Here is a 13,379-nt window from a genome sequence, read left to right as displayed (position 1 = left end):
TCATGTTTTCTTTCTCTTACGTTAGTCTTCATCTTAAACAAATACACCCATGAGAATGGGTATCGCCATGGGAACTATATACTCAAAATGTGTTGTTGTATACAAACACAATCGAACGACATAATGAATCACCAACAAGTGGAAGGAGAGTAGGAGACCAATAAAAACATTGTGATGATCAAATAAATACTTGAAGATATAATCTATATAACGCTAATATATATATATATATATATATATATATATATATATATATATATATATGAAACTTCGAAAACATACAAAATTAATTCACGTGTATGGTTAGCGATTAGTAGTTGCTGACAGTTGAAACTAACTTAAATTAGTCATGTGAAGAATAAATCGTTCTTGCGAATGTGGCAAGGGTTTTATGCATAAAAAAAGGAACCTACCTATTTTATTGCAAGTTCACGAATACTATTTATTGTGGTTTGTGGTTATATTGTTACATTATGACAAAATATGGTTCTGTGAGCTACACTTCCATTTTATGTCATTTTAACGGATAACTCAAGAAAGGCCATTCTTCATACTTTCTAATCACTTACGATAACAATACCATAGTTCAAACTTCTAGCCCTTATTGCATAAAAGGCCATTCTTCATACTTTCTAATTATTTCATTATATACTAATAAATAACAAATTAGTCCTTCTATTTATTTATTAGTCCTATTTATTTATCTTTGCTTTTCAGTTTCAACCAGGTATGTAACCTAATAGTACCATGCATTTAATAATTATGTCACAAACTTGTTTTGTCGGTGGAAATTGATGGGTTTTGAGCACTACATCAATCCTATGGTGTACATGCAAACCCTAAAGCTTTGGATCTAGTTTGTCTAATGAACATGCAATAATCATCCAAAGCTCATAAACCCTAATTCTAACATACAATAATCGAAATTGACAAAAGAATAGAGTTTAGATCTTACCTTGATTGTTATGTTGCAATAACAATCTGAATCCTTCTTGTAGTTGACTTCTGAAAACTTAGTGCCTCAAATGTTGCACCTCTAATGAAGTCACAAACACCATGAGCAACAAGATGACCTAAGAGAAGGAGGAGGAGCACCAAAAACGTCCAAGAACCCTTAGGGATTACTTCACCACGTTTTTGGGGCCTTAGGGGTTCCTTATATAGTTAGGCTATTAGGGTTTTCAACTAGGAAACCCTAATCTGTCTGCTTAGGCCCTAAGCAGCCCATGGACTCCCTCCTTAGAAGCCTTGGACGAATTCTAATGGGTTTCCCCATAGATTTCATCCACTCCAACTTATATGGAGTCCATTAGCCCATTTATGCAACTATCTTATAATTACACAATCAGTCCCCTTTATTTAATTAATCTCTTTTAGCCACATAATTAATTCTTATTAATTATTGACTAATATTAATTAAACAATATGATTTCTCTTTTAATATATTATTCATATAATATATTAATAAATCATAATTAATCCTCTTTCTCCTTAATTCATCCTATCAGTTGCTATGGTGAAGGCAACCCAAAAGGACCATGCTCACAATCGGGTCAAGTACATACCAAAATAGTTATGGGCTTAGACACCTAATCCAACAGAAATATCTCCAACAAACATAACTATAAAACAATTAGTTACAAATAGGTCTTTAAAAAGAAGACCAATATGGATGGAAGCCACATAAAAGTCAGCTGGTGGCAAATGATCTCACTCAAAATCTTGGTATTGACCGAAAAATAGATATAAAACTACTTTCTTCAAATGAAGGTTTTATCGAGGATGTGTTCATGACACCGCCTGAGGGTTTTGTACATCATAAGAAAAATGTGTAACAACAACATTTATAAATTTACACAACAAATATACATATTTCGAATTTTGTCATAGTATTATACCTTACAAAATACAATTCTCTCCAAAATAATATTCGTCAGTAATTTCATCCATAATTTCACCCAATCTAAATTTGTATTTTCTTTATATAAACTTTTTTGATGATCCTAAATTTTTCCCTTCAAAAATATTTCAAGCATTTGTGTCTTAGATAATGTTGCCCAATTATAATTATTATTTTCATCATATAAAATAATAAAACTTACCAATATATATATATATATATATATATATATATATATATATATATATATATATATTCATATTTAACTTTTATAAGCAACATTAACACTAAAACAAATTGATGGATTCAAGTGACGATTCATCTTCTTCAAGAAAAAAAAAGTTAAAAGTCTTGTACATAATGTTTACCCATCAATCTTTTGTCAAATTGCAATAATGTAATTATCTATGATTTTGAAGGTACTCATATGTGACGATGAATGTCGTTTAACTAATAAAACAAAAAATATTTTTTATAAAGAGGTATTTCAACGATTATAGATATTTATCGATTCAATGTATCTTTTACAAATTTCAATAATATCAAATTTACAAATTTCAATAATATCAATAACCATAATTTTTTTTAATAATTATTATACAAGACATAATTTCAATGTACCTTTTACAAATTTGTATGTTTTTTACGTTTAACTTTAACGTGTGTTAATCTAGTTAATTTTTTATTTTAAAATAATTCACTTAGATGCGACCGTCAAAAAGTCAAAAGGCACGTCGAAACACCTCCCTAAACGCTCGGTAACCCACCTCCACTCCCTGTATCACCCTCTCCCTACAATGGCTCCTCCTCCCCGATCTTCGAATTTCATGTCGATTTACGGTTAATAATTATTTAATTTTCCTTGATTTGCGCATATAATACATTCATCGTCGTTTATTTGTTTTTAGTGGTCAATCAAGTCATAGTTGAAGTTTTGAGTGATTTAGGTTATGATGTGCTTCTCGGATCAATTGCTGCATTTTACGTACTTATGGTGCCATTTACGAAAGTTGAAGAAAGCTTCAATGTTCAGGTAGGTATTAGATTTCTTCTTGTTCTTTTGATTTTGCTCAAAGGCAATAATTTTGACAATTTGAACTTTTAACTGATCAAATCTGTTACAAATCCAAAAGAAAAAAAATAATAAAATAAATACCTCCTCAGTCTAAAGCCTTTGATTTTGGATGACAATTCTGTTATTTGGATTGGATTCAAACATTGACTATCTTCCTCTTGTTATTCACTTCCCCTGAACTCATAAGCTTCCTTTGTTGTGATGATTTTTCTCCTACCATGTTCATAAGCGTGGAATTCTTTCCACCCCATTCTGCATCCAAAGGTGTGATTTGTAATTGAACTGATAATGTTTATGGCATTTTGTTTACTCAGGCCATGCACGATATCTTGTATCACTGGCATCACATAGAAAATGTAAGTACTAGCCTTTTTTCTATTTTATTCTATCAGAGAAGAATAGACTATGTATAAGTCTTAGAGTCATACGTGACTTTCTTTTCTGGATTTAAAGATTCATCATTTCTCTCTAATGGTTCTATCTGATGCCACTTACACAACAGTATGATCATCTGGAGTTTCCTGGGGTTGTTCCTCGCACGTTTATTGGTAAGCTCTTTTATCTTATAATTCATAAAATCATGATATGAAACATCATCTACAACTTAAAACTCCTTTTGTCCCATGTAAATGCTCACAGGTGCATTACTAGTATCCATTTTAGCATCTCCAGTCGTTCTAGCTATCAATTTGCTGCATTTGCCAAAGATTTATAGTCTTTTAGCAGGTTAATTTATATATATCATCTGTCAAACTTATATACACAAAACCTTAGTTCTCTTACTCATTTGTATTGTTTTATAGTACGTTTGGCTCTAGGATTCTTCATATTAGCCACACTTCGATTTTTACGTGTTCAGGTATTAAAGTTTTACTTTTTTATGTTTGAGTTGTTTGACATTAGTTAATGTAAATTTTATTAATTTCTCTGAGCAGATCAGAAATAAATTTGGGCTTCAAGTTGAAGCTTTCTTTGTGATACTAGTAGCAATTCAGTTCCATATGCTGTTCTATTGCACACGTCCTCTTCCTAATATACTGGCTTTAGGCTTAGGTGATTAAACTTGACCCTTCATTGATTTACAAAAAGACCATTCTTTCCTTTTCTTTTTCAAATGTGCTGATGATTCTATTTTCTTGATTCTGTAGTAAATTTATCATATGGATACTGGTTCAAAGGGAGCTTTTATGCCACATTAAGATGTCTGGTATGCTTTTATTTTTCAGAAATGTAAATAACTTGTAAATAAAAAAAGTCATTATTTCTAATGAAAAGTTCAGATTTTTGCTACCATTGTCTTTAGATGTGATATGCTGCTACTTCTTTGTCCTCTTGGCCTTGAACTTTTACTGGTATATCTTCTTGCTGTTTCATTCTTATCAAATAATCATTTTTCCCTCCTTTATATCATTATTAAAATTCTTATTTCAAGTAATTACAACGAAATGCCTCTGTAAAATTACAGACAAAATCAATATCCTTGTGGAAAGCCATAAAATGCTGTGCTGGAGCTGCAATTTTCAGCATAGGTCTGTATTACTGTTCTATCTAATTTCACCTATAAGGCCAAAAATGACAATTATATTGATAAAAATCTCATATTTTATCAGGTCTTACTATCTTTATTGATTCAATAATGTGGCAGAGGTGGTTGTGGCCTGAATTTGAAGTCTTTTGGTTTAACTCTGTCTTAAACAGGAGTTCAGAATGGGGTGTATCCTAAACTAGGGTTTTCTTTTCTTATTTAAATATTTTCATTTATCTTTTTATATATATTAAATTATTAATTATACTTCTTCCATAACATATGTCCCCTAGACACATCCATTTTATTGGTACTTCACTTCTGCTTTACCTCGCTCACTACTGGTTGCATATCCTCTCTTTTTGGTAATCAATTAGGAAAAAAAAAAAAAACTAATTTTATAATATGTTTAAATTATACTCCATTTATCTGATATCAAAAGATGATTTGACTTTAAAGTTTTGTGATTGTTGCAGTTTGGTGTTATACTTGATAGAAGACTTTCATTCTACATTCTTCCTGTTCTTTCATTCATCATACTTTACTCCAAGCTTCCACACAAGGTATCTTACATATACCATAAATTTCTTAGATTAACTTGATGTGTAAGGGCATAAATGTCCAAAATTTACAATTTTTTTCAGGAGCTTCGGTTCATTATCAGTTCTGTTCCAATCTTCAATTTGTCAGCAGCAGTTGCAGCTAGTCGAATGTATGTGGCTTCTTTCTAGTTTCTTTTTTTATTTTTATTTTTTCTTACTTTTTATCACATCATATTCTTGAAATCATAACATTGTTGTTGTTTTTTTTTTTACCACAGTTACAACAATAGAAAGAAGAGTTTTTGGAATCTGCTTTACATAGTTCTGCTTGGTTTGCTTGTGATCAGGTTGAAAGATAAATTATTTTTCTTTTGTTATTTAAAATAAAAAATTGTTTCACATCTCATTATTGATATGATAATTTCTGTAGTTTAGGGTGCAGTGTCATCACTTTCATGGCCTCTTATGAGAACTACCCTAGTGGCTATGCTCTAAGATCTTTGCACAAAGTAGGTATAGGTAATCTCTCTCCTCTTTTTTTTTTCTCTCATAAATGATCATTATTTAATTATAATATTAATAATAATTCTCTATAATAATCATTACTTGAAATCTTCTGATAGGTCATACGAAAAACACTACCAATGAGTTGAGGGTTCATGTTGATACCTTTGCAGCAATGAATGGAATTTCTCGGTTTTGTGAGAATGATAACCAATGGGTGTATGTTTATTTTTTACTGAAAAATAAATTTATTTATTATCTTTAAAAAGATAAACATCATAAATTCTTGTTTATTAACTCTATTATTATGTTACTGATTCAGGTATTCTAAAGAAGAAGGAATACCTTTGGAAGAGTTTTATCAGCGGAACTTTACCTATCTTTTGAAGTGAGTTACTGATATTATTAATTTTCAACTTATAAAAATTTCAAATTTACTATTATATAAATGGAATGTAACTAATCTTTTTTCATAGTGAACATTCGAGCATCAAGGGATTTGAGTGCTTGTTTAAGGTAGATGGGTTTTCTAGGATGCGTCTTCATGTTGGCTTCCCGCCAATATCAATGGTATTTATACTTGATACATAATTTTTTTTTTGATGTATTTTTACAGAATGCATTTATGAGACATGTTTGTGTTAATGTTCTTATTTTTCACAGGTTAAAGAGCCAAAAGTCTACATACATGGAAATATAGAAAACACAGATATCATGGATAGAAGTTGGCCAGGTTGTTCATGATTTCCTCTACCTTAGAAATGTGATTTTTTTTTTTTTTTTTTTTTTTTTTTTGGATTGTGAGTTTTATTGGATCAATGGATAGTGATTCGTAATTTTTGTATGTTACGTGTATTTAATCCATAGTGTTTGGTGCTAGATCATGAACATAAGTTGTAATATTTTAAGGTGTTTTCTTTACATGACATGTATTTAAGTTTTCGTATACTTTTAAGTTTATAAGAAATCACTTGGTATACTGTGATTCCTTTTTTGAAACAAATTTATCAACCCTAATGTTCAGTGTTCTGTTTCTTTTCTACATTTTGGCTTTTCTATTTCCGGATTGCTAATCTATAAAAATAAACACCAAAGGTTTTCAATTTATGAATAGCATTTAATATTTTTAAGCGTAACATGTATTTAATACACATTGTTTCATACTAACTCTTAAACATAGTTTATAATTTGTTTATATGAAATGTATTCAAGTTTTGGTGTAGTTTTGAATTTATATAAAAAGTAGTTGGTTGTGAAAGTGCTAGAACTGTTTTATGTTAAACTCTAGTCTCTATGCACTACAAAAGTGCGACATTTCAGTATTTTACGGTTGTTTGAATAGTCCTACAAATTCTAAAACATGGAAGATTTTACACTTCAAATTGAAATTGGAACGATCAAAAAACTGCAAGAAGATAAATAAAAAGATGATTTTAACAAATTTAATTACATATGTTATAAAATCTCTTACAATAACTTCTAATGCACTAGATTTGTTCAGTTTTTTTTTTGTGTTAGAAGTATTAACATCTCCCCAGGGCATCAAACCAACACCAAGGGCATGTTCTGTCATTCTAACCGATAGCCAGAAATTGTTGGTAACCAAATGACAGAAAGCTTTTAAAAAATGTAAAATTACATAAAAACTAAAAGTTAATAACTCTCAAACGATACTTGAAGTAGTCTTTTTTTTTATTTAAAATAAAAGTTTTATGTTTGTACTCTTGAAACGAAGTTTTTTTCTTTAATTTGACTATTTTTTCTTCTTAAAATCTAAAACCAAAAAAAAATTAAAACCTTGTTGACAAACACACCATGAGTCCCATGTTTATCATCAATTTTGGTGCTAAGTTATTCCAAGCTAATATCATCTTTTACATCAAATTGATGTTGTGGTGTTTTCCTATTTATTAATATTAAATTTGATGTTAGAGTTTTATTTATATAATTTACTAATTTCTACCTTGTTAGTTTGTTATTTGTATAAGACTACACGCAATATTTACATGATATCAATATTAAAATTTAAAATTTTATGTTATTTAAAGAGAAAATTATAAATTTAGCATTTTTTGCTAATTACTTTGTAGATAATAACAAAAAAAAAACTAAAGTTACAAAAATAGCCTCTAAAATCGCAGATGAATTAAGTTCATCTGCGATTTGACCTTCCTATCTACGAAGGTACAAGCTGCTAAAGCATGGTTGTGCATCAAGGACTTGTACGTTCGCATATAGATTAGTCTATCCGCTACCACCCCGTGATTTTGCCTTTTTCAGGGTATAAATACCTAAAAATTTTTTGGAACACTCATTTTTCTTGATTTTTGTTGGAGAAAACTCTCTCGGGGAGCTATAGACGATTCTATGTACTCTCCCGAAACATGAGGACCGTGTGTTGGTCCTATGTAGTTGCATTTGATATGTATCTAACTAAATGTTTGATTTATAAATTCAAGCGTTTGAGTAGAAAAATTAATTTTAAATATAGGGTGATACAATTTATCTTCATACATAATAATAATAATAATAACTTCAAAAGTTAAAATCGTTCATAGCTCCCTTATAGAGAGATTTCCCCAACAAAAATCAAGAAAAATGAGTGTTCCAAAAAAATTTAGGTATTTATACATTGAAAAAGACAAAATCGTAGGTGGTAGCAGATGGACTAATCAATCTATGAACGTACAAGTCCCTGATGCACAACCATGTTTTAGCAGCTTGTACCTTCGCAGATAGGAAGATCAAATCGCAGATGAGCTTAATTCACCTGCGATTTTAGTGTCTATTTTTGTAACTTTGGGTTTTTTTGGCTATTATCTGCAAAATAATTAGCAAAAAAAGGCTAAATTTGTAATTTTCTCTTATTTAAACATTTAATAATTTTTAATAATTTAAAATATAATACATATTCAAAAAAACCAATAATTGTCATTTATCATAATACTAGTAATTTATTATAGAGTTATTGTAATAAAAATATGTAAATCAAATTTGTAAAAAGCTAACAAATATAATATGCTTTTTTAAATGTATGTGACATTATCACGTCCGACAAGTGTTTCTGCCTTATCTCTACCCCGATAGCTATAGTCAAACAAAAATGAATTATCTGTTTTGTTTAGTTACTGAACCAAAGAGAAAGTAAGAACCATCGCTATATTTAAAAAAAACGACATAAATTCTTGGTATTGAAAATGATATAAAAGATTACAGATAAATAACTGTTTGTATCAAATATTATATTTTGTTATAAAAATATGGTATTATGTTCGATCATTTTCAAAAAAGAAAAAAAACATAGGGACTATCATTAGTACTTATAAACTTAAAGTGGGTAATAAAAAACTTTACATAAACTTAAAGGACTAAATTTAACGAACTATTCATAGTGACAAGCACACTCACACACAATTGCACAAACCCATTCTTATCTTGGTTGCTACTGTGTTCTTCAATATTTTGAAAGCACCTCCTAAAACCCTAATTGATCCAATAAAATCTCGAAAAAATGTTGCTCCATCCAACAGTTTCCCAATCTCCACCACACCCACAATCTATTTCTCTCTCATCATCTTCATCTTCATCTTCCCTCTCTCATTCTCTCAGTTTCCCATATGGGTTTCGAAGTTCACCCCACAAAAAACCCCAATTTACTTCGTTTATCGTCAAAAACCGTTATTCTTCGTCGTCATCACCAGTTTCAAAAGTGTACAACTATGGCACAGTGGACCATGAGAAAAAGTCTGGAACGGCGGTCACCTGGAAAGTCATTTACAAGAGGATCTCACTAATGGGCGACCCTGAAAAGGGGGCCACTGAGGTGTTGAATCAGTGGGAGAACGAAGGGAAAAAAGTTACGAAGTGGGAGCTTTGTAGAATTGTGAAAGAAATGAGAAAGTATGGTCGTCACAAGCTTGCTCTTGAGGTATTTCTGGATTAAAATAGATTCACTGTGTGTTAAATTTGTGTTTCTTTGTTACTTTCATCATTTGCTTTCTTAAATTTGCTTGTAGTTAGTGATATATTGTTTCTGGTTTTAGTTGTCGATAATTGAGCATCATCTAGGGTTTTTATGATATTTTCTATACTGCAGATTTACAATTGGATGAATAATAGGCCCGAGAGATTTAGAATATCCTCAAGTGATGCTGCAATTCAACTGGATCTAGTTTCAAAAGTCCACGGCATTTCAGGCGCTGAAGATTACTTCAAAAACATGCCCAATAATTTAATGGACAAGCGCATCTATGGGGCACTCTTGAATGCTTACGTACGTGCAAAAATGGTGGAAAAGGCTGAGTCTTTATTAGTCGAAATGAAAAAGAAAGACTATGCAAGCCATGCACTTCCATTTAACGTCATGATGACACTCTACATGAACCTTAAAGATCAAGAAAAAGTGGAAGCCATAGTTTCAGAGATGGTGGAAAACAACATCGGTTTAGATTTATATTCATATAATATCTGGATATCTTCTCGTGGGTCTCAAGGATCTATTGAAAAGATGGAAGAATCATTTGAAAAATTGAATCTTGATCCTTCTCTTAATCCAAATTGGACTACTTATAGCACAATGGCGACGTTTTACATCAAGAATGACAAATTTGAAAAAGCTGAAGATTGTCTAAGAAAGATAGAAAGTTTAATTACTGGACGTGATCGAATTCCTTATCATTATCTTTTATCTCATTATGGAAGTATTGGCAAGAAAGAAGAAATTCAAAGAATTTGGGAGACTTACAAATCGGTCTTTCCTTACATACCTAATTTGGGTTATCATGCTGTGATCTCTTCATTCATCCGTATGAATGATATAGAAGAAGCTGAGATTCTTTATGAAGAATGGGTTTCAGTGAAGTCATCTTATGACCCCAGAATTGGAAATCTTTTACTGGGGTGGTATGTTAGAAAAGGTTTTACAGAAAAAACCGAATCTCTTTTTAAAGAAATGTTGGATGTTGGGAAATTGAATTCGAGTACATGGGAGATTGTTGCTGAAAGTCATATCAAAGAAAATAGGGTTTCTGATGCTCTTGATTGCTTAGAAAAAGCGATTTCTAATGAAGGATCGAGCTTCTGGAGACCAAAACCTGTGAATCTTTTGGCAGTGTATAACATTTGTGAAGAGCAAAATGATGAAAAAAGCAAGGAGGCTTTGTTTGAGGTGATGAGAAAATCAGGTGTTCTTGAAGATCCTGTTTATATGTCGTATTTACCCTTTTACAAAGGGGTAAACCCTGGAAATGAACTGGAAATAGCTAAAGAAATTGAGGGTGATGATGATGGAGCTGTTGATATGCTTCTAAATGAATTGCAGGCTACCATTTAAGGATCGATTGTAATCTGGTTTTAGTGAGATAATTTGCTGTTAGTTGAAGATTTATGCAGATTCTAAAGTATGGGGAAAGATGGTAACAGTATTTTTGTCTTATGTTATACAAGATTTTGCAGACTTTGTATGATGTTTGGCAATTTGAGCAAAGTTATAATTATAAACTGTTGTATTGATAAGGTCATGATGGGGTTTGGTTCTTTTAGCCTTATTCTTTCTTCTATGGCTGAACTTATCGAGTCTTGAGCAATGTATAAGTTTTTATGTAGAAGGTACAAGTTGTTATAATAGTATTTCAGTTGTCATTTGTGTGCGACTCTTTATTTTGGTGGGTGCTATCGTCTGTTTTTGAATCCTCATTTCCAATGACATTGTATGAAAATGTTAAAATTTTTGACTCGTTAAAAAATTCCAGGAAACCATGTGTTCCTTTTTTGACTGCCTCTAATCTTCTACTACTTTCGGATTTCCTTCATGTGTTTCCTCTTTATTCTCCCCTGTGACTATGGGAGTTTGCAGCATGTTCTATATCTATGGATCTGTTTTCTTTGAATGAAAATCCGAAGTTTAGAAAGCTTTCATAGTATCAGAGCGGGTTGAAGAAGGGTTCCAACTAAATCCCGGCCCTGCAAGCTCAGTGTGACCAAAACCTCATGGTTAATTGATAAATCCAAATCATTTAGTGTTGATAATTTTAATATCTTAATGTATTAAGTCATAAACTTTCCACTAAAGGCATAAAATTCTCATTTTACCTTTTATGGCTTAAGTGCACAGTCTCTTGCCTTTCTTCTCTTAAACCTACTTATTTCATCTCATAAAAATGACTTACACTTATCTCGGTTAATTTCATGAAGTTACGTCTTCACAGTTCATGAAATTCATCTACATGACCAAATTGCCCTTTTGGAAACTCTCTCAAAGCCAATTCTTTTCTAAATTTCGGGTTCTTACATTTCCTCTACCGCCACCTTTGTTAGCACCACCATCTTCATTAACCACTACATACGCATACATAGGTTTACCTCCAACCATATTAATTACCTTGATCAATTGTCTAATATCACCATCATCAATTATGACACACTAATACTGCAACTCAAAAGGTTAATAAGAAAGACTAATACTTGATTTAACTTCAAAACCAGTCTTACTTTTCACCAAATACAAAAATTCACTAAATTTGATGGTCTCATAAAATGTCACACCGTAAATGAACATTCTTGGGATATAACTCGTTCGCTGGCCATACGTATGATAGTTGAGAACCAACTAACGTCATCTTTTGTCAGTGAAAACCAAAACGAAATATTCAGTGAAACTCATACTTTGATAGTTGAGAAAAAAAAATAACAGTGTAATTTCATTTTCTAAATATATATTCTCTTTATTTATGTACGAAATAGTAGTCAAATATTCAGAAATCGTAATCAACTTCTATGAAACCTTAGTCAACAAAAAAAATGAAACCTACGTCGTGATGACGATATGTCGATCTACGATATCGTTATTTTTATTTCTTTTGGCACAAAGACCCTCCTATAGAAAATGGAAAAAGATGTAGGATAGTAGATGGTGACGTGTGTTTATTATTTCATCTTTTAATAACTTGTACTTCTTTATAAGTCATTATTTTTGGGTAATTTTTGTATTACTTTAATTTGGATATTAACAAAATTAATTATATTTAAATTAAAATTAAAAAAATCTAATGAGGTGTTTGATGGAAAACGTAGATTACAAAACAATGCTCTAAGCGGAAAACATTTAACAATTAAATGATTAGGGCACATGCAACCTAAAGAGGATCTATGTCTTTCACATAAATGCAACATACTATGAACTATCAAACCACACAACCTTAATGAACTCAGAATTCATAAAGAAAGTTTACATACCTCTTGATTTGTTATAGTAAAAAAATCTAAACCTTTCTTCAAAGCTATTGAAAACGAGCACCAGAAATCTCGTGTCTATGATGGTTCACACCCAACCCTAGCAACTAGAAGACTTGACGAGAGAGGAGAGGGAAGATCAAAATTTCGGCCCATGCTTCTAAGAATGAAGTGTATGAAATAAGGAGGCCATGGAGGTGTTTATATAGCTGAAGGAAACTTGGGGCCAAAGCTACGGTCTTTGGGATAAGGCTTAGATTAATTAATATAATAATCAAGCTGCCTTATCTTCTTATCCAAGCCCCTTGGACGAAAATTCTAGGCTTACCCTAGCTAATTTTCGTCCACTCCATCCCATGGGGTTCTAGAGTCTTCCTGCTTCAACTTTCAATAAATAACTAATCAGTCCCTGCACCTTTAATTAATCCAATTAATCCCAAAATTAACTCTAATTAATTTATGATTAGTTTTTAATTAAATATTACTATTTCTAATTAATATATTATTTTCATAACATATTAATAAATTCATTTATTGCTATTTATTCATATAATAAATCAATAAATCAATCTCTCTCTCTCTCTCTCTCTCTCTCTCTATCTC

The 13,379-nt window shown here is 31.1% G+C and overlaps 2 protein-coding genes across 3 annotated transcripts; both read left to right on the top strand.

The window, feature by feature from the left end:
• The first annotated feature begins 2,634 nt into the window (after positions 1–2,634).
• ALG12 (homolog of asparagine-linked glycosylation 12) lies at positions 2,635–6,467 on the top strand. Of its 2 annotated transcripts, none has more exons than XM_079046969.1 (20): positions 2,635–2,740; positions 2,848–2,933; positions 3,290–3,331; positions 3,478–3,523; positions 3,615–3,701; positions 3,779–3,834; positions 3,911–4,028; positions 4,124–4,182; positions 4,256–4,327; positions 4,441–4,504; positions 4,586–4,689; positions 4,794–4,865; positions 4,977–5,063; positions 5,145–5,212; positions 5,321–5,389; positions 5,473–5,555; positions 5,666–5,765; positions 5,869–5,934; positions 6,023–6,116; positions 6,210–6,467. In XM_079046969.1, the coding sequence occupies exons 1-20, from the start codon at positions 2,698–2,700 to the stop codon at positions 6,288–6,290; spliced, it is 1,497 nt and encodes a 498-aa protein (XP_078903095.1). In that variant the 5' UTR covers positions 2,635–2,697; the 3' UTR covers positions 6,291–6,467. The 2 variants fall into 2 exon arrangements, with proteins under 2 accessions (XP_078903095.1, XP_078903094.1); XM_079046968.1 differs by having other exon boundaries at positions 5,473–5,561.
• Positions 6,468–8,949: 2,482 nt separating this feature from the next.
• LOC145105616 (pentatricopeptide repeat-containing protein At1g02150-like) lies at positions 8,950–11,188 on the top strand. Its single transcript, XM_079042709.1, has 2 exons — positions 8,950–9,474; positions 9,643–11,188. Exons 1-2 carry the CDS (start codon positions 9,058–9,060, stop codon positions 10,876–10,878), a joined length of 1,653 nt encoding a protein of 550 aa, XP_078898835.1. The 5' UTR covers positions 8,950–9,057; the 3' UTR covers positions 10,879–11,188.
• Positions 11,189–13,379: the final 2,191 nt, after the last annotated feature.

This window comes from Lactuca virosa, chromosome 4 (assembly GCF_052849685.1).
Source record: "Lactuca virosa cultivar CGN04683 chromosome 4, Lactuca_virosa_CGN04683_v6, whole genome shotgun sequence".
NCBI lineage: Eukaryota > Viridiplantae > Streptophyta > Magnoliopsida > Asterales > Asteraceae > Lactuca > Lactuca virosa.
Note: the sequence above shows the minus strand (reverse complement) of the source record. Positions and strands in the feature narration are given on the sequence as shown.